The sequence below is a fragment of the Prunus avium genome, chromosome 2 (genome assembly GCF_965620075.1).
Source record: "Prunus avium chromosome 2, drPruAviu1.hap1.1, whole genome shotgun sequence".
In the NCBI taxonomy this organism is placed as follows: Eukaryota; Viridiplantae; Streptophyta; class Magnoliopsida; order Rosales; family Rosaceae; genus Prunus; species Prunus avium.
The window spans coordinates 22,238,513-22,262,425 of NC_142285.1; the positions used below are offsets into that span (position 1 = coordinate 22,238,513).

At 44.2% G+C, this 23,913-nt stretch overlaps 3 protein-coding genes across 4 annotated transcripts; 1 reads left to right on the top strand and 2 right to left on the bottom strand.

The window, feature by feature from the left end:
* The first annotated feature begins 1,444 nt into the window (after positions 1-1,444).
* Positions 1,445-4,954, top strand: LOC148296620 (uncharacterized). 2 transcript variants are annotated; one of them, XM_088247753.1, is made up of 2 exons: positions 1,445-4,072; positions 4,288-4,954. In XM_088247753.1, the coding sequence occupies exons 1-2, from the start codon at positions 1,453-1,455 to the stop codon at positions 4,689-4,691; spliced, it is 3,024 nt and encodes a 1,007-aa protein (XP_088103879.1). In that variant the 5' UTR covers positions 1,445-1,452; the 3' UTR covers positions 4,692-4,954. The 2 variants fall into 2 exon arrangements, with proteins under 2 accessions (XP_088103879.1, XP_088103880.1); XM_088247754.1 differs by having other exon boundaries at positions 4,334-4,495.
* Positions 4,955-19,879: 14,925 nt separating this feature from the next.
* Positions 19,880-20,425, bottom strand: LOC148296621 (uncharacterized). The gene has a single exon (XM_088248585.1). The coding sequence runs from the start codon at positions 20,423-20,425 to the stop codon at positions 19,880-19,882; it is 546 nt and encodes a 181-aa protein (XP_088104711.1).
* A 2,037-nt stretch (positions 20,426-22,462) lies between these two features.
* On the bottom strand, positions 22,463-23,074 carry LOC148296622 (uncharacterized). The gene has a single exon (XM_088248586.1). The coding sequence runs from the start codon at positions 23,072-23,074 to the stop codon at positions 22,463-22,465; it is 612 nt and encodes a 203-aa protein (XP_088104712.1).
* Between the last annotated feature and the right edge of the window lie 839 nt (positions 23,075-23,913).

The window sequence follows — 23,913 nt, forward strand, 5'->3', positions numbered from 1 at the left end:
TTCCAACAAAACTTAGTTAAAATTGATCATGTATCATCACTTGACCAACTTATTTCATCAAAATATAGCTCAATTTAGTCCTATAACTCAAATTTTTGCTCAACAAAATTATCAGCCTTTCATTTAGTGTTTCACATTTAGGTTTCGTCAAGGAGAGTACGCATCCTTATTGAGAAACATATGTAATTTTTTTTTCATTTGTTTTTCAGGGTTTCAATTTCTTCATCGAAACAGAGGTTTAAGGATCACATTGATTGATTGGAAAGTTTGAGAATTCAAATGGGGACTTTTGAAAAATTCAAGGATCATTCATGACAAAAACCCTTCTCAAAACCTTTCTATTCGGAGGCTGCATTTATTAAAGCTGTTATCTATGATACCATGTGACATAGGGCAGTGGCAAGCATACAGTAACTTCTCACTTTCCATCAATTTCATTTAAGTAATTCCAATATATTTTTCTCCAAAAAACATCAAAGTCGAGGAATCCTTGATTAGAGAAAAGTATATGAGAAAGCTGTGCATACTAAAAAACAAACATAATCGAATGGCTCCTTTAAAAGTTATCTTATCAATTCTTAGTTAAAACCGATGAGAACCAACAATCCAAATAAGACAATAAAAATAACACCACATATAGAGCAACAACCTCACCCCCAGCTATTGAAATCCCTCCTGAAATTATTTTATTTTGAAAATTAAGGATACATTTTGAAATGACTGAGCAGAGCTTGAAAACGTTCCAAGCCATGTTAACACCAGATCTATGCATAATATTACTCGAACATACCCACACAAAAAAAACGTTATTTTTCTCTCTATTTTTGTTATAATTATTTTATTTTTTTGTATATCTATGTTATTTTATTTTTCAGTTTTTAATTATTTATAAGATTCAAATTGGCCAATTTGCCCTCATAGTGCCCACACGGTATCTTTTAACTGTAAAATAGTTGGAATGTAAGGAAATTTAGCAATAGGGGGGGAGATTGACTAAAAAAAATTGTTTGTATCCTGAATTTTCTCAAATAAAAAAACAATGGGCAAAATGAAAGTTATGTACAAATTCAAGGGGAATTTCAAAACTTTAGCCTCTTTTTTTTTTCACCCCAAGTAACCGAATTTTAAAAAAAATTATATATATATATATATATGAAGAAATAGCTTTCATTCAACTACAAAGCAAGCAAGCTAATAAATAACCGATGTATTTTGTGTTGATAAATTAAAAAATTAAGTTGACTATTAATTATCGATGCCGGAGGAGCACAATAATCAAATGAATTTATCCAATAAACGACAAAACAAACCATCAATTACATTACTATCAATTTATGGATGAGATCCGAAAGACTTTTCAATGCTCAACTAAACCCCAAAGACTAACCCACACTATATATAAGTATTGAGGCACGGCCCATAAAATATACGTATACCACACAAACAATAACCATGACATCTTTATTAACTTCCGCTAAACTATGCTTCCTGCCTTATTGCCTTGTCATCTTGTTAAATGTTTCATCACCAAATTGGGTTGCTTTTCCTTATGCTACTTCTACTTCTGATACTGAAGCGAAGGCTCTTCTCAAATGGAAAGCCAGCTTATTTCTAAATCAAGCCCTCAATAACCTCACTTGGTACGACCCTCCCATGCATAATATTAATGCCACCAATTCTTCCAGAACCAATCCAAAACCAAGAACAAGCCTATGCACTTGGACTGGTGTTTCATGCAACTCAGCTGGAAGTGTCAGAACGATAAACCTTTCCACTTGTGGTATTCAAGGTACGCTACATGAGTTTTCATTCTTGTCCTTCCCTAATCTAGAATATCTTAACCTCAGTGGGAACAAACTCTTTGATGCCATTGCACCTCAAATTAGCTACCTCTCCAAACTCCACCATCTTGATCTCTCCCAAAATCAGTTTTCTGGTTTGATTCCTAAGGAGATAGGGAACTTGAAATCTCTAGTACTTCTAGATTTGTCAACCAACAATTTAAGTGGTCTCATCCCTCCAAATATTTGTAACTTAATAAACCTAAACACTTTGTACTTGCATTTCAATCAACTTTCTAGTTTGATTCCTATGGAGATAGGGAACTTGAAATCTCTTGTAAATCTAGCGTTGTCCAACAACAATTTAAGTGGTCTCATCCCTCCAAATATTTGTAACTTAATAAACCTAAACACTTTGTACTTGCATTCCAATCAACTTTCTGGTTCGATTCCCAAGGAGATAGGGAACTTGAAATCTCTTGTGAACTTAGGATTGAGCAGCAATCAACTTCACGATTCAATTCCAGCCTCATTTGCTAACTTGAGCAACTTGGAGATCTTATTCCTCCGCGATAACCAACTTTCTGGCTCCATTCCCCAAGAGTTAGAGAATCTCAAGAATGTGACTAAACTGCACTTGGATACAAACCAATTGTCTGGTTATTTGCCCCCAAATATTTGCCAAGAAGGAAAACTCACAAACTTTTCAGTATCCATAAACAATTTGACTGGTCCAATCCCCAAAAGCTTGAAAAATTGCACCAGCTTAGTGAGAGTCCATCTTAACCAAAACCAATTGACGGGCAATATATCTGAAGACTTCGGTGTTTATCCGAATCTTGATTTTATGAATATAAGCCATAACAACTTGTATGGAGAAATCTCACACAACTGGGGACAATGCCCAAAGTTGAAAACCCTACTAATCGCAGGAAACAACCTTACTGGTAGCATTCCACCTGAGATAGGCAAAACAACCCAAATTCATGTGCTGGACCTTTCTTCAAATCATTTAGTTGGGTTGATCCCAAAAGAATTCGAGAAGTTGTCTTCGTTGGTAAAGTTGATGTTGAATGGAAATCAACTTTCAGGTCGTATACCGTTGAAATTTGGATCATTGAATGATCTTGAATATCTTGACTTGTCAACAAACAAATTCAATGAGTCAATTCCAAGCATTCTAGGTGACTTGTTCAAATTGCACTACTTGAATTTGAGCAACAACAAGTTGGCTCGAACAATTCCATCTAAGTTGGGGAAGTTAGTTCAATTGAATGACCTAGATTTAAGTCATAACTCACTTGAAGGTAAGATACCATCAGAAATGGGCAGTATGCAGAGTTTGGTGACACTTGATCTTTCCCACAACAATCTTTCGGGTTCCATACCATCAAGTTTCGAAGAGATGCACGGCTTGTTGTACGTCGACATATCCTACAATCACTTGGAAGGTCCGCTTCCCAACATCAGTGCATTTCGAGAAGCTCCGCCAGAAAGATTGAAAGGGAACAAAGGATTGTGTGGCAAAGTTGGAGCTCTGCTGCCACCTTGCGATGCACATGGCTCAAAAAAGAACCACAAGGTCATATTCTCTGTTCTAGCAATATTTGTACTTCTATCTGCTCTATTTACAATTGTCTTTGTAATAGTGCAAAGAAAGAAGAAGCATCAAGATACTAAACAAACCCACATGCATGGAGAAATTTCCTTTTCGGTTTTAAATTTTGATGGAAAATCAATGTATGAGGAAATCATAAGGGCAACAGAAGATTTTGATTCCACATATTGCATTGGGAAGGGAGGACATGGAAGCGTCTACAAAGTGAATTTATCATCTGGGGACGTAGTGGCCGTGAAGAAACTCCATTTTCTATGGGATGGCGAGACAAAATTTCAGAAGGAGTTATTGAATGAAGTAAGGGCACTCAGTGAGATAAGACATCGGAATATTGTGAAGCTCTATGGTTTCTGCGCACATAAACGACACTCATTTTTGGTGTATGAGTATCTTGAAAGAGGTAGCTTGGCCGCAATGTTGAGCAAAGATGAAGAAGCTAAAGAGTTGGGGTGGAGTAAAAGGGTAAATATTGTTAAAGGCTTAGCTCATGCCTTGTCTTACATGCACCACGATTGCTTGCCACCGATTGTACATCGTGACATTTCAAGCAAGAACATTTTGTTGGATTCTGAATATGAAGCCTGTGTTTCAGACTTTGGCACGGCTAAGTTTTTAAATCCAGACTCAACTAATTGGACTACCGCTGCAGGCACATATGGCTACATGGCACCAGGTAATATTGTGATTCCCTGTTCTTTGTATTTAGCACTTTTTAAGCTTTTGCTTTTAGACCAATGCTTCATAAACACATTTTCACTTCTTTGATTTAGAAAATATGACTATAAACAATTAATTCGATTTATGCATGATACAGTTTTGTTAAAATTTTATTGAATAGTTATGTGTATAAACTAATAATGCCACTTCTCTGGGGTTTTCTCTAAGCAGAGCTTGCTTACACAATGGAAATTAATGAGAACTGCGATGTTTACAGCTTTGGTGTGGTCACATTGGAAATAATTATGGGAAAGCATCCTGGAGATCTTTTCTCATCTTTCTCATCAGTCTCTTCATCATCATCCTCCTCCTCATCATCATTTGCATTACCAGCCCATCAAATACCAATTGTGGATGTTTTGGACCAACGCATTTCCCCTCCTACACATCAAGTTGCAAGCGAAGTGGTCTCTCTTGTGAAGATAGCATTTTCATGCTTGGATTCCAGCCCGAAATCTCGTCCAACAATGAAACAAGTTTCTCATTTCCTCTCAACTCAGATGCTGCATTTGTCGAAATCGGTACATATGATGACATGTGGTGAATTGCTTGCTCTTGATCCTTTGGCTACCTGATCAGAATGTGCTTCTTTCTTATGCACATTTCACTTTTCCTATATCTTCTGTTTAGAAAGATTCTCCATAGATGTCTCCTTCTTGTAATTTATTTCATGCACGTGTGCACTATGCTATGGCTCTATGTATACTCTATCTAGGATGTTTTACAGTTTGTTTATCCTTGTGAGGAAAAACAAAATGAAATAAGGCAAGGGTTTGGTTTAGTAATTTTATATACTCTATGTAGCAGCAAATACAGACGAGAATTTGAAATTGTAAACCACCCCAAAATCATTAATAAACAATTCAATTGTGAAATGACCAAGACCAATATAACAGGAACAAATATATTTGACGTGGCGATAATTGCAAGGGCCATACTATATTAATATATATGGATAGCTACCAAACACCATATATTATATATATATATATAATATAGAAACAAAGGTTCATAGACCAGAGCGATTTTCGTTTTTTATTTTCTTACAGAGAGAGAGAGAGAGAGCTATAGTGACGATGTCGACCCTTAGAGTTCCTCAACAAGTTCCTCCTGCATCCGAAGACTGTGAGTAGCTCATAAAAGCCTTCAAAGGTTCCTTCTTTATTATTTTTCTGATCTTTTACTCCCTCGCATTGTTCTGGTCATAAACCACCCCATATTTTGTAATTGGCTTTATGATTGATGATTGATTAATCCCACTTCACCGATCCGATTGTTAGTGTTAGATACAACGTAAATGATCTGATAATGTAAAAAGGATCCTTTTTGTTTTTGTTTTCGATTTCGTTCTGCTAATTCTCATTTGACTCTCTCTCTGTCATGAATGATCAGATGCATCATATTTGTGTTTTGTGTACATAACGTTTGGTGGGTTGATGAAAGGCCCATATGAATGTGATTGCTTGCTTTTGTAAAACGGTGATGCTTTCACTCTGTACCAAAGCTCTGTTTGTGTCAGAAGAAAATAATGCATTTGGGATAATTTATCTAAAAAGAGAAAAACAATGATCGGTACGTATAGATTTATAGCAGGTTTGTAAAGGACTTGATTTGACATGAATAAATAATTATAGAAAACAGCTAAAATAGTTTAGACCATAGTTTATCTTCTTTCTTTCTTTTATGTGTGTGTGGTTTGACTTTGCGTGATTGGGGTGTTTGGTTTCATGTAATGTTGAATTTTTATCAGTACAATTGCAGGATGGGGGAACCAATGAGGACTTAATTGTGGGAGCGATTTTCGTCCCTAAGAATATTCATCTAAAGATCCCATGGGGTGTTGGCCAAAGGCCATCCAATGGCTAATTTTGGTCGAGTGTTTGTAGGAAAAACAATTGCTAACAAAGGATACAGAGATTTCTCTAGGGTGAGAACCAGGTGGCCGGAGCCGTGTGTGGTGGCCATAGCCTTGTGTGAGAAAGAGAAAGAGTATGGCGGCTAGGGTTTGTGAGAGGGGATTTCTGTAGAGTTTCAGAAAGAAGTTTAGACGTACCTCAACCCTCGTGCATAGCCATGTATTTATAGGAGTCTCGGAGGCTAGGGTTTCAGAAGAATAATTCCACATATGGAAATGAATTATTTTTCCTCAATTTGGAGAGATTGATTTAATTAGGGATTTGATTTAATCAATCCATAATTAGGGTAAGAATAAAATAATTCCCAATTTGGTCTAATAATTCCCAAATTGATTGGCTTAATTATTTGACCTAAGATCCGTAGATATTTTTCTTCCACAAATGCCTCCCCGGCTTCTTCATGGCCCGTAGTGGCATGAACGATGTGTGAATTAATTGTTGGGTTGTCTAGCTATAACTGGGATTCCTTCTGTGACTTGGGCTCCTGAGTGGAGGAGGTCTTTGACTTGCTAATTTTCTGAAATTGGGTTCCGAGTTGGAATGGGCTTGAGATTCCTTGTAGGTCAAGGAACCTTAGTGGCTTTAAATATGAGGCTCCTCCTTACTTCTGTTTGTGCCTGATGAATCACGGCCATAAGCTGGCCGAAGGAGCCCCTTCTCTCGGCCTTGGCACTTGTTCGTAAAAACTGAAACGCAGCGTTTCGCCAGGGCACTTCGCCTTCCTAAAAGATAAAAGAAGAAATGCTAAGGCATTATCATCTCGGTCTCAAGCGCAGGCCGAGGCCGAGGCCGAACAAAATCACAGTCAAGGCATTAAAGGCAAATCATCACGTGACAGCAGGGTCCCATGCTTCATTTAATGAAGTAGTGCCTGTTTAATGCAGCAAACCCATTGGCCACAAAGAAGCATTTAATGCATGAGGGAAGGTGGGAAGTGACTGAAGTCAGGATTTGGTGATGGAGATCAGAGTGATTAGACGTGGACATTCTCACAAGAATTCTGACAGCCTGAGATATTGGTTCACCAGCTATCCAGGCCATAAATGCGTCTCCACGGCCAGAGGCTCAGAACCCACGATCAAGAGCGGCGGCCGAGATTCACCGGGATTTCTGGGGTCTCACCACCATACTTCATGATCCCAAATGTCGATTGGACTGCCCACTTGCGCTAATCAGACTCCACTATGCGTAATTTCAGCCTCGATTACTCATCCAGGGACTCTTCCTATAAATACAAGACTCGAGCTACATTCAAAGGGTTCAACACCAAAACAAAGCCTCCCACGGAGCAACTTATTTTTTCCTGTAATGCACTTTCAATATCTTCACTTGCTTTCCTAGGAGTAGTGGTAGATTGTAAGGAAAATCCATTCATCAATATATCATACGACCCTTGATTTTCAAGGTGCTGGAGCACCATCCTTGTTGTTCGTTCACTCACCCCATATATCACACGACCGTCGCTCCCTGAGCAGCGCGCCGGAGCACCGCCCAAAACCCACCACCAACACCATCACTCAACGGCCTTGTAGTTCAGGCCGTGAACCTAACAGCCGAGACCAGTTCCTCTCTCGGCTACAATCGTTTGACTAGGAAGACAGATCAAACAGGCGCACCGCTTATCCATCCAACACTCATCAACACATCGACGCACGGTAGACCGTGCTGGCACGCCCGCGCACAACCGCACCGCACCCAAAAGCAGGAAACCACGTGTTAACGCACATCCCCTCGGCCCGGAACTCCAGGCCGTGAGATTTGCGCGGTAGACAACTTCTTTTCAAATTGCAAGAAAAATTTCCCATAATTTCTATCAGAGAGAGTCCTTGGAAGATTGCTTCACTTGTCAAGGAGAAGAGTGCATCCCAAGGTAGACTAAATTGTGTCTTCAAATATTTTTTTCTCTTTGATTTTTTGGCAGCAAGGAGAAGATGAGTAGATAAGGTGGATGCCAGCTGCAAAGAGGAGAGGTCTAGCTGAATGTGGTGTCGACGGTTAGAGGTGACACGAAAGCACGCATGTCCAGACAATGTGCTGGAGTGGGTCGCAGCTAGGGTTGGTGCGTGGCGTGGAGCGGGAGCTGGGTTGAAGTGTAGCATGCGTGCATGTGCTAGCCTTGCGCTGGAGTTGGGCTACAGCCTGGGCTTGTACGCTGCGGGCCTCACGAACTAGAGTGTGGATGGGCCAAGCATGCTGGGCTCGTGAGGCGAGCTGGAGGTGTGCGTGGCACATGCCTCACGTGCTGGTCTTGGAGGCGCGCAGTGGGCTGGAGGGCAACAAGGCATGTACCTGGGTTGAAGCAGGCGAGGCTCGCGCTGGGGTGCGCTTGGCTCAGGTGGGCTGGAGCTGGAGATGCACTGGAGTGGGTCACATAGTGGGCCTGCACTCTGGGCTGGAACTGGCAGGCGTGCTGGGCTTCTCTTGCAGCTTGGGCTGCTCCAAGCTGGACCCTTTTTCCTTTTCTTCAGGGCTACTGTTTTTTTTTAGCCATGAACTAGGAATTTGACTTGCGGTTTTCTTCGTTATTTTCGCAGCAGCTCAGTGACCATTTCTTCCAAAGGGAGAAGCCGATCACTGAACTCATAAGTGCCCTTGTACCTGTGGGGCAAGTACACAAAGAGAGGTTCGTGGCAAATCTGCACCGTGTCACCACTGAGGCCCAATTAAAAACATGGCGTGCCATTTTCGACTTTGCCATTCCAAAGGGTGTGCATGTCAAGTTGGTGAAGCCCTAATCCGACAGTGTACCTCGTGTGGATCCGAACAATCCTGGCACCAGAATTATCACGTTTCGTCCCTTCTACTTCTCGTTAGGCTTCTCGTTTCTGCTGTCAAAGTTTTTCAAGGATGTGTTCTACACCATGGAGTGTGCCCCAAGCCAGTGTACTCAGAATGTTTATTGGGCGATCATCTGCTTTGAAAATCTGAGCCGCTTTTCAAGCTAGATTTGACTGTGCAGGAGTTCTTCAACTTCTTTGAAGTGAGACGCTACGAGAAGTATGCTCAAGTTCTTGTGTGCAATGCCAAGCTGTTTGACAGTCTAAGTCAAGGCGATCATGTGTGGCACACAGACGTACTGGAAGTCAGCGGCATATTAGAAGAGGAGGTCAGCAATGGTCCACTCGTTCCTCTCACCTACTGTGATGGTAAGTTGCACCCTTTTGATCTGCTATAGTAATTATGGAATTCTTTATTGCATATCTGACTGATTTTTGTCTTCTGCTTGCAGAGAATGACATCTGCAATAAGCTTGATCTCGACCCAGACATGACCAAGTTTCAGCAAGCTCTTAACATTCTATCAGGTTCAATGAATGGCGTTGGTTGCTGAGCAAACAACCAAAGTGTCTACCGCGCAGATCTCACGGCCTTCTGCTACAAGAGGGGTCGAGAGGCCCCAAGTGCTGATGCTGCTCTGGCCGAGACGACGGCCGGGAGTATTGCGGTTGAGACGGCGGTGTCAGTGCGGCCGAAGAAAAGGGCCCTCATTATTTCCGCGGAGGGTGAAGGTGAGGAGGAGGTCCCTCCCGTGGTTGTGAGCGAAGCCCCCCCCCCCCCCCCGTGGTAGTAAGTATTCCTTGACTCCTTCCCCCTTTTTCCAGGTCACCCCCTCCCTTCTTTATACACTTTGGTAATTCAATTTTTTTCTTAGGAGGAAGTGGTGGTCGAGGAGGAAGCCACAGCCGAGGTGCCGGTCAAGGAAGCAGTTGCTACTGAGATGGTAGCCGAAGAGGAGGCCGCGGCCGAGATGGTGATTCAGAAAGCGGCCGCTGAGGAAGTGGTGGTGGAGGGGGCAACTGCTGTCGAGACAGCGTTCGCAGAAGTGTCAGCCGCCGAGGAGATTACCGGGGAGGCCGCAGAGGAAGTTGCGGAGGAGACTGCCGACGAGGGCGCAGAAGAGGCTATCGAGGAGGCCGCTGAAGAAGCCGCCGAAGAGGCCACTGCGGACGTAACTGTCGAGCCGTCGCCGTCCGCTCCTCGTCGTCCAAGCGGCATTTCCTTCAGCTCGGTAAGAGTTCGCTTTCCCTATACTTAGCTTTATTGTTCTCTTTTCAGAATTGCACTATACTCCTAACCGGATTTTTGTCTCCAGCCTCCCCAGTCGTCGCTGCCGCTGTCCACGGTTGCTGTGACCATGCCCCTTGCGCCGTTGTCCCGGGACTCGACGGTCGTGACCGAGCCGGCGGTAACTGGGGCCACGGTCGAGAGTGTGCCGAGTCTCCTGAGGACTACTTCGGCGGTCAGAACCGAGCTTTCGCTCGCCATGAGTATTCAGCCCTCTCTTTTTGTTATTCGCTTATGTCTTAGCTAATTGTTTCTCACCCAAACTCTTTCTCATGCTCAGGAGGCCACCTCCTCCGATGATCTCGAGGAGCTATACGCCAGCCTCCATGATGTGGATAGAATGGTTAAGTGGTGCGCCTGTTTGGACTCGTCTTCTAATCAAACGATTGTAGCCGAGAGAGGAACTAATCTCGGCTGTTAGGTTCACGGCCTGAGCTACAAGGCCGTTTAGTGATGGTGTTGGTGGGTTTTGGGCGGTGCTCCGGCGCGCTGCTCAGGGAGCGACGGTCGTATGATATATGGGGTGAATGAGCGAATAACAAGGATGATGCTCCGGTGCCTTGAAAATCAAGGGTCGTATGATATATTGATGAATGAATTTTCCTTACAGTCTAACACTACTCCTAGGAAAACAAGTAAAGATATTGAAAGTGCATTACAGGAAAATATAAGTTGCTCCGTGGGAGGCTTTGGTTTGGTGTTTGAACCTCTTGAAAATAGTCTTGAACCTTGTATTTATAGGAAGAGTTCCTGGAGGAGTAATCGAGGCTGAAATCCTGCATAGTGGAGTCTGATCAGAGCAAGTGGGTAGTCTAATCGACATTTGGGATTGTGAAGCATGGTGGTGTGACTCTATAAATCTTGGTAAATCTCGGCCGCCGCCCTGATCGTGGGTTCTGCACCTCTGGCCGTGGGGACTCATTTATTGTTCTGATAGCTGGTGACCTAATCTCTCAAGCTGCAAGAATTCTTGTGAGAATGTCCACGTCTAATCACTCTGTTTCCTGTCGCCACAACCTGACTTCAGTCACTTCCCACCTTCCCTCATGCATTAAATGCTTATTCGTGGCCAGTGGGTTTGCTGCAATAAACAGAGGCATTACTTCATTAAATGAAGCATGGGACCCTGCTATCACGTGATGATTTGATTCTGATATCTCTGACCGTGATTTTGCTCGGCCTCGGCTCGGCTTACAATCGAGGCCGAGATGATCATGCCTTGGCAACTTTTCCGTTGTTTTCAGGAAGGCAAAAAATACCTTGGTGAAACGCAGCGCTTGAGCAAATGCCAGGGCCGAGAAAAGGGGCTCCTTCGGTCAGTTCATGGCCGTGATTTATTAGGCACAAACATTGCCCCCACATCCCTGGATTCTTCGGTCTCGGCGTAGGCTGGGGCCGAATGGATTCCAAGGGATGGACCCTTTGCATTCCTTCTGAAGTGATTGACAACTGTTGCATTAAATGCGCAGGCTAGTCGGCGCATTCAATGCCCAAGCACGTCATGCAGGCCATCATTGCCCAGACTTGCGCGAGGCGTCGCTTCGTTTCGTCAGACGAAAAGACGACCTCGGGGCTTTCGACACGTCATTGTGCTTTTTGAGTACGCTTGTCAGAACGTTACGTCTCTTGAGAGAGCCACGCCCTTTCGTTTTCGAATTCTAGCGCCAATATAAAAACCCAAACTTCTTCGTTTCTTCTTTACGCTTTCAGAACCCTCAGATGCCCAAGCTTTGCCAAAACCCCTCTCTCAAACCTTCAAGCCTACCAAGCTCTCGAACTTCCAAGTTTACCAGAGAATCTTGCCTGAACTCGGAACTCTCTTTCACTCTTGAGTTTCGCCCTTTCCAGAACCTACAAACCCTTACCCTTTTTCAGGATTTTCTTCCAGTGTCCTTTACGTTCATCGCCTTTTTCTGCATTTCCCCCTTAAACACTTATCTTAAATCTGCTTTAATGGCCTCCAGTACCCCCACATCTGCTGAAGCTCGGTCACAAGCCTTCCAGACTAAGTTCGAGGATATTTGCCGAGAAATCCCGGGCTCGGTCCTCCCCGACATCATCACGCCCTGGTCCGATGACGACGGCATCCCTACTGACTCCTACATCCTCGGTCCCTCCGTAAATGGCGGAATGCCAGAGAGGCTAGTGGCTCTCATGAAGAACGATCTGGTGGACCTCTCGGCCTTCGACGGGGGGGATTTCCAAGATTGGAATGTTGTCAGGCCGCAGCAGCAATGGCCAACCGTGACCCCGGATTGGGAGAAATGGCTGCCGAGGATGGAGCATTTCTTCGGCCAGCAATGGAAGGATCAAGGCATCTACCACTTGATCAAGCTATTCGATCAGCCGCTCGTCATGGACCGGTCTCTTCTGGTCGCGGCCTTGTGCTTCTGGTCGTCGGCCACCAATACCATGAACTTTCGGTTCGGTATGATGACGCCGACCGTTCTGGACATGGCCGCTCTGTTTGGCCTCTCTCCCCTCGGCGTGGAAGTAAACGCCGCACTTGTTGCTCCCGAGGCGGAAGGGAGCTTTAAATTCGCATGGCCTACTCTTACGAGAGTCGCCGGGAGCAAGGTGAAGAATATGCTCAACTATTCCAGTTTCTACGGCAACTTCGGCGTAGAGGACAGCGCCGAAGATGACGCTATCGCCCCCCTCGGCGAAGTTGAGCACGCCGTATTCTTGCTGTACTGGCTGTGCAAGTTTGTGTTCTGCACCCAGGCGAACAAGGTCACCCTGGAGTTCGCCCACTTGGCCGATTACCTTGCGCAGAGAGGAAGATTAGCACTCGGCCCATTCCTGCTCGGCCACATCTACCGCACGCTTCATGACAAAGAAGGTTAGTGGTCTACCCCTGCAGAAGATGTTGAACGATGGAAGCACAATCAAATTGAGAGGATTGTAGCTCTGTCTACCAATCACGACTTGTCTGCAAAGCACAAACAGTCAAGCACGGAGCTGACTCAATGTTGCAAGTTGTGGCCATGAGTGCTAAAGGGTCGTTTGCTAGAGCAAAAAGTCATTCAGTTGCGCGAACTGCTGGTCCGGGAGTTAGTGATAGCTCTGCTAGGGGTGAGCATGTGTCATAATTGCTAAAAACGAACTTCTTGTCAAGTCCATCTGCTTGTGCCAAGTTGGTTGACCATATACATCAAGTTGGCAACCTTGGATAAGCAAGAAGAAGCTGTCATGTACCATCTTCAAAATGGGATGATTTTTGCTGTTGGGGCCTTGCGAAACTCGTGTGTTGTTGCCCTCCATCTACTCCGCTCGACAAGCTGATGAAGAAGAATGCCAATCTGACCGACAAGCTCTCGAACGAGCGAATCTACCATGATGCGAGGATGTCCGAGATGAAGGAGAGTATGTTTGCGCTGAAGAGTTCTCTTGGCCAAAAAGATGGTGAGCTCAAGTCTCTTGTGGCTACTCTGCTCGAACGCAAGGAGGCCTACTTTCACCTCGAACATAAGTATGCTGCCTTGGACCAAAATTGTGACAAGCTGCTGGTCAAGTTTGACACCCATGTTAAAGCCATTGAGGCATCCAAGCATGAGATTGCTGCTAACGCGTACAAGCTGGGAGACTTGGACTGCAAGAATGGTGCTTCTCCAAGTTGCCCCATCAGGAGGTAGCTGAGGGTGTAGTCGGCTAAAGGTCATCTGCCAAAGTCCCCTAGTAGATGTAGCCCCATTTTGTTGTTTTTGAACTTTGTAATTTTTTCAATAAGCGGTCTTTAGTTGACCATCTTCTTTCTTGTTGAACTTGGCCGGTTGGCTGTTTTTCTATGAAATATTCAGTTGTTTTTCAATCTTCAATTCGCATTGCATCTTGTAAGTGTATGTCCGGAGACATAGCTCTCGTAAAATACTCCATTGAAAAGCTTGTACTCGACTTGCCTTCAATGGAGATAAGGCTCGTCGCCTGTATGTGTATGTCTGGGGACATAACGCTCAAAAAATACTCCATTGAAAAGCTTGTACTCGAAAGTAACTTGTCTTCAAAAGAGGTAAGGCTCGTTGCCTGTATGTGTATGTCTGAGGACATAACGCTCGAAAAATACTCTGTTGAAGAAGCTTTTACTCAAACTTGTCTTCAATTGAGGTAAGGCTCGTCACCTGTATGTGTATATCCGAGGGACATAACACTCAAAAAATACTCTATTGAAGAAGTTTGTACTTGAAAGTAACACGTCTTCAACGGAGGTAAGGCTCGTTGCCTGTATGTGTATGTCTATGTCCGGAGGACATAACGCTCGAAAAATACTTTGTTGAAGAAGCTTGTACTTGAAAGTAACATGTCTTCAACGGAGGTAAGGCTCGTCGCCTATATGTGTATGTCCAGGAGACATAACGCTCAAAAAATACTCTATTGAAGAAGCTTGTACTCAAAAGTAACTCGTCTTCAATAGAGGTAAGGCTCGTCACCTGTATGTGTATGTCCGGGAACATAACGCTCGAAAAATAATCTATTGAAAAGCTTGTACTTGTATTGATGTTGGTGTGATTACATCATTTTATTGAATAAAAGAAATAAGCAACATGGATAACATCGAAAGAAGCTTGTCTTCAATGGAAGTGAGGGAGGCTCGTTGCCATACGTGATAAAGAATGCGGTGATCTGCCAGCCCACGAACTGTGTACCATTATTGGTAACTATCTACTACGGGCAACCGAATCAGCAGATGATGTCCTTCCAGATAGAGCCTCGGCCTCGATCCATTTGGTGAAGTAATCAGTGGCAACGATCATCATCTAATTCTTAGCAGGTGCTGGCGGCATAGGTCCCACTAAGTCAATAGCCCACTGCATGAATGGCCATGGACTGTTCTACGGATGGTACACCTCTACTGGCAGGCCAGGGATTGGTTTATAGTGTTGGCATGGATCACATCTTTGAGCATACTCAGTGTAGTCTTGGCTCATGGTAGTCCAGAAATAGCCTATGCGGAGAGCCTTCTAGGCAAGCTATCTGCCCCTAGCGTGATTCCCACATTCGCCATCGTGCATTTTGTAGAGCACCTCGAGCGTTTGCGAGTATTTGATGCAGGTAAGATGAGGGCCGGAGTATGATCTGCAAATAAGCATGTTGTCTTTTATGTAGTATCTCGCAGCTTTCTGTTTGATTTTTCTGGCCTCGGACTTGTCCTTTGACAAGTTCTCATTCACTTGGTAGTCGATGATGGGATCTTGCCAGCTAGGATCCTCATCAATCTGCATCAAGCTCTGCTGCTCTGTCTCTTCTATGCTTGGTTGATCAAGGTGCTCGACCGGGATGAAGCGTCTGAACTGAGTATCCAAAGCTGATCTTAGGCTTGCCAGTGCGTCTACGTGCTTGTTCTCTGCTCGGGGCACTTGATGGATGGTGAAGGTAGGAAATGCCTTCAACAGTTCTTGGACTTTGTTAAGGTACAACATCATCCATGGGTGTTTTGCCATGTATTCTCCTGAGGCTTGATTTGTGATCAGTTGGGAATCTAAGTAGATGGCAAGCTTCTTGATTGATAGCTCCTTCGCCAAGCGCAAGCTAGTGAGCAATTCCTCATACTCTGCCTCGTTGTTTGAGGCCGAGAAGCCAAGCGTGATAGCTTACTCCAACAAGGTTCCATCCGGGGTGATGATGACGACGCCTACTCCAGCTCCTTTTTGGTTTGACGCTCCATCTACGCGCGACTGCCACATGTCTCTGAGTTGGTCAGGTTCAGCGGAGGAGGTCTTGTCTGCTCTCGAACTTTCCTTGTTTTTGTTGACCAGCTTCTCTTCTTTGGCCGATTGAGTGAATTCTGCAACAAAGTCTGCTAAAGCTTGGGCTTTTATTGCAGTCTTCAATCGGTGGAGGAGGTCGTATTGGCTTAGCTCTATAGCCCACTTCATGAGTCGTTGAGAAGCGTCAGCGCTGTGGAGAATTGATCTCAAAGGAAAGTCGGTCATGACGATGATCTGGTGAGGGCTTGGTAGTAGGGTCGCAGTTTTCTCGCGAAAACTACAAGGGCGAAAATAAGCTTCTCAAATTTTGGATAGCGAGTCTCTGCATCGAAGAGAGCTTTTGACGTATAGAATACTGGATGTTGGGCCCCTAGTTCTTCTCGGATGAGAGCTAAGTTGACGGTTGAGCTAGACATTGCCAGGGACACAAACAAGTCTTCACCAGGAACTGGCTTTGAGAGCAGGGGAGGTGAAGTGAGGTAAGTCTTCAAATTCTGGAAAGCTACTTCGCACTCCTCGTCTCACTTGTCTTTTTGTCTCTTCTTCAAAGCTTTGAAGAATGGTCTGCACCTGTCGGTAGAACTCGAAAGGAATCGGTTGAGGGCCGCTGCTCTTTTTGTCAGACTTTGTATTTCCTTCATTGTTAAAGGTGACTTCATCTCGAGAATGGCCTTGATTTGGCCTGGGTGTGCCTCGATACCTCGTTGAGTGACTAGGTATCCCAAGAATCGGTCGGACTATACACCGAACGTGTATTTACTTGGACTCAGCTTCATGCGATACTGGCGGAGCAGGCTAAATGCCTTGACGAGGTTCTTGATGTGGTCTGCACGCTCAGGGGCTTTGACCAGCATGTCATCTACGTAGACTTCCATGGTTTTATCGATTTGCTCCTTGAAAATTTTATTCGCAAGCCTTTGGTAGGTTGCTCCGACGTTCTTCAGCCCAAAGAGCATGACCTTGTAGCAGTAGGTCCCTCTCTCGATGATGAAAGAGGTCTTCGCCTTGTCATCCTGGTGTATCAGGATTTGATTATAGCCACAGTAAGCGTCCATTAAGCTGAGCATAGAAAACAACTAAAATAGTTTAGCCCAGAGTTTATCTTCTTTCTTTCTTTTGTGTGTGTGTGGTGTGACTTTTCATGATTGGGGTATTTGGTTTCATGTAATCTTGAATTTTTATCAATACAATTGCAGGATGGGGAACCATAGAAATGCCGCTCAATGAAAGGTGATCCGACAAACTAATGCTGAAGCTTATGGAGAAGATCTCCTCAAGGAGCTGGAAAAAGAACTTACATAAATTAAGAAAGCACTCTAGTTTCTGCATTAGTTGAGATAATTTGACTGCATGTTTTACATAAATTGTTACCATGATTGATTTTTGCCAAGACAAGGCAGACATTTATCTCATTGTTTTCAGCTATCTTTTTTCATGATTGGATGAGAATCCATGATACTAGTTTTCACAAGTTCAATTTTTGGCTCCTTGTCTCTCTTCTCTCCAGATCCAACCTCCCCAGCCCAACTTATCCAGCCAACACCATACCCAAACAACCACCTACCCAACTAAAACAGAGAGACGAATTGGGGAGTTTACAAAGAGACGGAGAGATTCCGACGATGAGCTCACCAGATCCAACCCCTTCTCGACCCAAGGCCACCCCAACCCAGTCCAGCCATCCAAATCTCTTCAGTACACCCCACCAAACTTCTTCAGCACACCCACTACCCGTGCAGTTGGCGTCGCCGAAGTTGATTATGAGGGCTTTTGCTGAGGTGGGGAAGCCAAGTCAGGTGCAGGTGCAGTGGGTTTGGTTCTTGTTCATCATTTGGAGATTGGAAAATGGTGCGGTGCGGTGATAATTTGGTGCAAGAGTAAATTGCATCATTGAGAAAGGGAAATAATTTAGAAAAAAAAAAAAGAGTAAATAAATAAAAGAAAAAGAAGAAGATGGAGATACTGTGCGGAGGTGTTCATAAGGAAAGTGTTTCCCTCTTTTCGGCCGAGTAGGCCGACGGAAGGAGTTTTTGGTCCTTCTTCTCTTGAGATGCGTAGGCGTGCCACCACCAAACCACTTGATGGCTTGGATGGAAAGATTGTGTGAGTGTTTTGCGCTTCTGACTTCTTAATCGAACGATTGATCGACCAAGCAAGGAACCTCCTCTTGGCCTAGGTTCTTTTTCCTCCTTGAGGTCAAGGATGATTGAGCTTTGTATGACTATTTTTAGGATTTTTGTGATAAGTGTATTGAATGTAAATCCAATAAAAGAAATGACAGAAATGTAAGTGCGATAAACGAAATGGCAGAAATGTAAATGCGATAAAATAGATTAAAGCGATAAAGACTTGAATTAAATTTGAATGTAAAGACAATTGAAATTAAATTGCAAGAATGTAAGCTTACACTAGGAAAACGAAGAACTTAGATAATCTAAAGAACTTGAAAGATAAAATCCTAGACTATGAATTGAAAAGTACAGGATAGAAAGATAGATTTTGTGTGTTGAGTCGGAGGTCCCTATTTCTTCATCTGATGTTCTATTTATAGAGCTCCTCAGCTCATGGGTTTGGCCATTCAACTAACTCTGCCTTGGAAATCCTCCCGATGTTAATGCCTTCCGGAGCTCTAGGCATGAACTGCCCGATGTCTTGAAAATCTTCCCAATGTTAATGTTTTTCGGTCTTTGAACTCCGCCACTTGCAAGAAAACATCTGCTGGAACTTCTGAACTTAGTTTCGTAGGCTGAGCTTTGGATTGGTGCCTTGGGCCAAGACCCTTAATCTCTTGGCATGACAGGATGCCCATGACGTTTGAATTCTTGGCACTCTAGAATTAGTCTGCCAAGGGAGACTTCATTTAATCTTCATTCTCATTTAAATATATATATGTATTTATATATGAATGTCAGAATGTGGGTGTAGGCATTCACTTGGGCTTTATAGCTTAGACTAATTAATATTATATATATATGTAAGTGGGCGGCTACATATAAAGTGGGCAACTAGAAAAGACCTTGCCAACTCTAAAAACAGCCCAGCCGCAATATTCCTTATATATTATAACATATATATATATAAAAGGCAATTGGATTTAGCCCTACAAACCCTTCAGCCAACTATTCGCAAGGCCACCCAAATATTGTAGCCGCCAGAATCGTTGCGGCCCTTCACCCTTCTAGTTGTGAAAAAAGTGGGCAACAACCATACATAAATCTCGGCCGCATCTCAACAAATACCAGGCCGCCATTCTCCAAAACTGTGTTTGCTCCAAACCAAAAAATCCGGCCGCAACTTCTACAAAAATCCCGCCGAGCTTCTACAAAATCCCGCCGAGATTTCCTACAAATATCCCGCCGAGCTTCTACAAAATCCCGCCGCAACTTCTACAAAAATCCCGCCGAGATATCCTAGTAATTCCAGCAGTGCCCCACCGTACCTTTGCAATTTGCTTTACAAAACTTTTTGGCCACATCAATTCCAAAGAACTCCAAGCTTTGGCCGTATTCATGCATGCATCCACCCATTCATATATATAAAATAGGACCAAATAACTTTTTGGCCCATCTTCTCAAAAACATCCAACCTTGGCCGCACCTTGTCCTTACACTTTCTTATATTATATATATATATATATTATATCATACTTGGAAAGCCACATTCAAGCATTACCCAGCAAATTTGTCTCCGCCTAAACAAAAAAACCCCATCCGCTCCATCTTGGAATTCCCAAGTCACAACACCCGGCCGCATTTCACAATAGACCCGGCCGCACTCTCCCAACCAAGTAGACATCCGGCCGTATTTTTTCCACACCCCGGGCCGCATCTCAAGCCTCTCACCCCGGCCGACTTTTATTCTTTACACCCAACCAATTCTCTATTTCCAAAAGGCACCCGGGTTTGGTGAATTCTCACCACCCCCAAACATTGCCCCCTCGATTTGTTTAGCTCTGAATTGGTGTAGAGGTAAGCAAATTGAAACCCAAGACTATATATCTTTTGTAAGAAGTCCTCTTATGTGGCCCGTTCTTCCAATAAAAACATTGTTTTATTATGAGATGGCTCTTTGCGGCGGACTATCTCTCCGCCATTTCCCAAGCCGTTGGGTAATATTTCTTCAAAAAGCGGCCATTAATGGGTGAATCATGGAGACGACCATTCTCATAACTCAACCTATATGCTCCTTTTCCTAAAACTTGGTTGACGAGGAAAGGTCCTTCCCAGGTTGGAGACCATTTACCAAAACTATGATCTTTCGTTCCTAATGGGAGAATAGTTTTCCATACTAAATCTCCAACCCCAAAACTCTTGGCCTTGGTCCTCTTATCATACGCCCTGGCCACCTTTTCTTTTTGGGCCTTTAATTTATCCAAAGCCTCAAGTCGAACTTCGTCAAGATCATCTAGCTCTTGAGCCATCGCCTGGTTATACTCATCCTTACTCCACTCAGCGTGGCGAGCCACCCTTAAAGATTTTACCGAGATCTCGAGAGGTAAGACGGCGTCATGGCTGTATGTGAGTGCGAATGGCGTCGTTCCCGTGCCAGACCTTTTAGAGGTCCTGTACGCCCAAAGGGTATTGGAGAAGAGAGAGTACCATTCTTTAGGATTTTTCTCAATCATTTTTCCAAAATCCCTTTTATTACTTTGTTGCTGGCCAAGGCATGATAGCCAAGCAATGCTTGGCTGGTTACCTTATAGTCGCCGGATAGTTGTTTCAGAATCAACATCGAATCCCCCTTTGATGACACATTATTTATTCCAAGTTCCCTCAAAATTTCCAACCCAGTGATCAAGGCCTCATATTCGGCCTGATTGTCGGTACAATCAAAGTCTAATTGAAATGAATAACGAGTTCGGAATCCTTGGGGTGATTCAATGATGACACCTGGTCCCCCCATATTTGATGTTCGAGATCCGTCGAAATAGAGACGCCATGGGAATAAACTTGTCATGTTGACTTTGAAGAAGTCCATATCTTCTATTTCAACACAAGGGTGAGAGGCCGAGAAATCAGCCAAGGCTTGCCCCTTGATGGCCTGCTGAGGCACGTATCGGAAGGTGAATTCTGCTAATGCCATCGTCCATTTTTCAATCCGCCCTCTAATGATTGGTTGAGTGAGCATGTACTTGATCAAATCAGTCTTGGCGATTATATGCACCACAGAAGGCAACATATAGTGCCTTAACTTGGTTGCGGTGAAGTATAAGGCTAAACAAAGTTTCTCCACTGGTGAATATTTTCTCTCGGTGGCCGTTAGAATTCGGCTAAGGTAGTACACTGCTTGCTCCTTTTTCTCATCGTTGTCTTGGGCCAAAAGACTTCCGATAGAATTTTCTACGGCCGAAATATATAACTTCAAAGGTCGGCCTCGCTTCGGCGGGATTAGCACCGGTGGCTTGGTCAAATACTCTTTGACGGAATCAAATGTCTTTTGGTGAACTTCTTCCCACCGAAATTTCTCCTCATGCATGAGTTTTAGCAAAGATGAAAAAGGCTCGACTTTCCCGGCGGAATTAGCTATAAACCTCCGGAGGAAGTTTATTTGGCCTAGCAAACTTTGCAATCCTTTCTTGTTTTTCGGGGGCGGTGCATCAATGATGGCCTTAGCCTTATTTTTATCAATTTCAATCCCCCTTTCATGCACCAAAAATCCTAGGAAATTTCCGGCGGAAACCCCAAAGGCACATTTCTTTGAATTCATCTTCAATTGATGCTTTCGCATTCTCTCGAAGGCTAACCGAAGGTCATCCAAATAACCTGGTCTCGATTCTGACTTCACAACCACATCGTCGATATAAACTTCTAAGTTTCGACTGATCATGTCATGGAAGATGGCATTCATTGCCCGTTGATATGTGGCCCCGACATTCTTGAGGCCGAAAGGCATCACGACATACTCAATGGTTCCAATGGAACCAGGACATCTAAAGGCTGTCTTGTGAATATCTTCTTCGGCTATAAAAATTTGGTTATAGCCAGAGTGTCCGTCCATGAAGGATAAAATTTCATGCTTGGCCGCCCCATCAACTAAGAGGTCCGCCATAGGCATGGGATATTCATCTTTGGGAGTTGCGAGATTAAGGTTACGAAAATCAACACAAATTCTTATTGCTCCCGTTTTCTTCTTTACAGGTACAATATTAGAAAGCCACTCCACATATCTTGCTGGCCTAATAAATTTGGCTTTAACAAGCCTTACAATTTCTTCCTTGAAGTCAGAATCGAGACCAGGTGGCTGCTTAAAGGGCTTGAAATCCTCCGTTGTTGGTAGACGGTGCTCGACCAAGTCACGACTTAGTCCAGGCATCTCAGTGTAATCCCAAGCAAAGCAATCCTTGAACTCTCTTAAAAGCTCTTCCATCTTGGCCCGAAGTTCTGGCTCCAACAGACCACTGATGTAGATTGGCCGACGATTGTCTTCGGTCCCCAAGTTGATTTCCAACAAAGGGTCTTGGACTTCCGCCTTTGAATCATCCATCTGAGTTGGTGCCAACTCCACTTCCTCAATTTCAGGTGCATCATCTTCAGGGCCTTCGTGGAGGAATTCCACCAAATGAGTCGTGGACCCATGCTCGGCCGCTCTCTCGGCCCAAAAACCGTATAGCCGTCTCAAGGTGTCTTCCACCGTGGCTCTATTCTCTTCCTTTGTGGTTGTATCACTCATTGAGAGAGAAAAAATCAGAGATCGTGGGGCGCTCCCCATCTGCTTGGGCATCGTATGCCCCCAAGTCTATCAACTTCTTGGCCAGGACTCCCGTAGGTCGGCTGTTCATATCTGACCCCGTAAAATAAAGAGGACCAAGATCATCCTCGTAAAACCTGGCCTTTACCGCGTTAGCTGAAGCCATGAAAGGCCGTGAGTCGGCTTGAACCAATTCCACGCTCCCATCTTCGTGCCAAAACTGCAAAGTCTGATGGAGCGAGGAAGGGACACACATATTTCCGTGAATCCAATCTCGACCTAACCACGCGGTAAAGTGAGCCGTTGTTTCCACCACGAAGAAAGTTGTCACCCTGACCTTTTCCCCTACTCTGACTTGGAGTGGGATGATTCCTTTCGATATCGTGGTGTCTCCCACAAAACCACTAACCGTTGTCTCAGTCGGAATTAGTTCTTCTGAACTTTTCTTCAACTTCCTCATCACTGAAGCTGGGAGAATATTCACCGTGGCTCCCGTATCAACTTGAACTCTGCTCACTGGAACCCCATCAAAGTGAGCATTTACGTATAAAGGTTTAAGATGGGAGGACATATTCTTGGTGGGCATTTCAAATCACACTTTCTCTGGCATTTTCTTCTCCGTACTCGGCATCATAATTTGAGGTTGAGCTACCTCTGCCTTCGGAGTCTCCCGAATTTCCTCGATTTCCTTTGGTTCTCCCATCTGAACCATGGACTCGACTTCATCAAAAACATCTCCATCCATGGAGTTTGGCTGACCTGGCTGAGCCTCGAAAAATAATGGAAGTGTGACCACCATGGCATCGACCTCGTCAAAGTCCCCAAACTTCACCTTGGTCTTACTTGTCTTCAGTTCACTCTCCAACTTGGTAATCTCTTCCCTACATTCATTAGCTAGTTGCTCCATAGCCTCTTCTGGGAGGTCTTCAAAATACTCGCCATCACCATACTCTTCATTTTCCCCATAAAATTCTTCATCATTAGCCAAAGCACCTCCTAGGTTTTCTGAAGTCTCTTCGGTTTCTACGTCGGCCGTTAGTTCGGCCTTTTCTTCAACTACGGATGTTTGGACATCGACCATGACTTGGTCCTCCTCCGCTGTCAGCTTATCTTCTGTCGTCTGGGGTTTTCCTCTAACATCCTCGACCATTTCATGGTCATTTTCTTTTTTCTCCTCGACCACGGGTGGTGATACCACTTTAATTGGTGTTTGCCTCTTGGAGGTCGAAGGATTGGCCTTGGGCTGATTCTTTTTAAATCTCTCAATTTTTGATGGCCCATTGTCCAACACCTTCATTGGCTTGCTAGATTCCGCCTTGAGATTGTTTGCTTCAAAAGCTCCGGTCAAATGAGCCTCCAACTCCAACATCGGCTCATCTAAGGCTGTCACCATAACTTGACCATTCACCAATTGTCGATGCATTT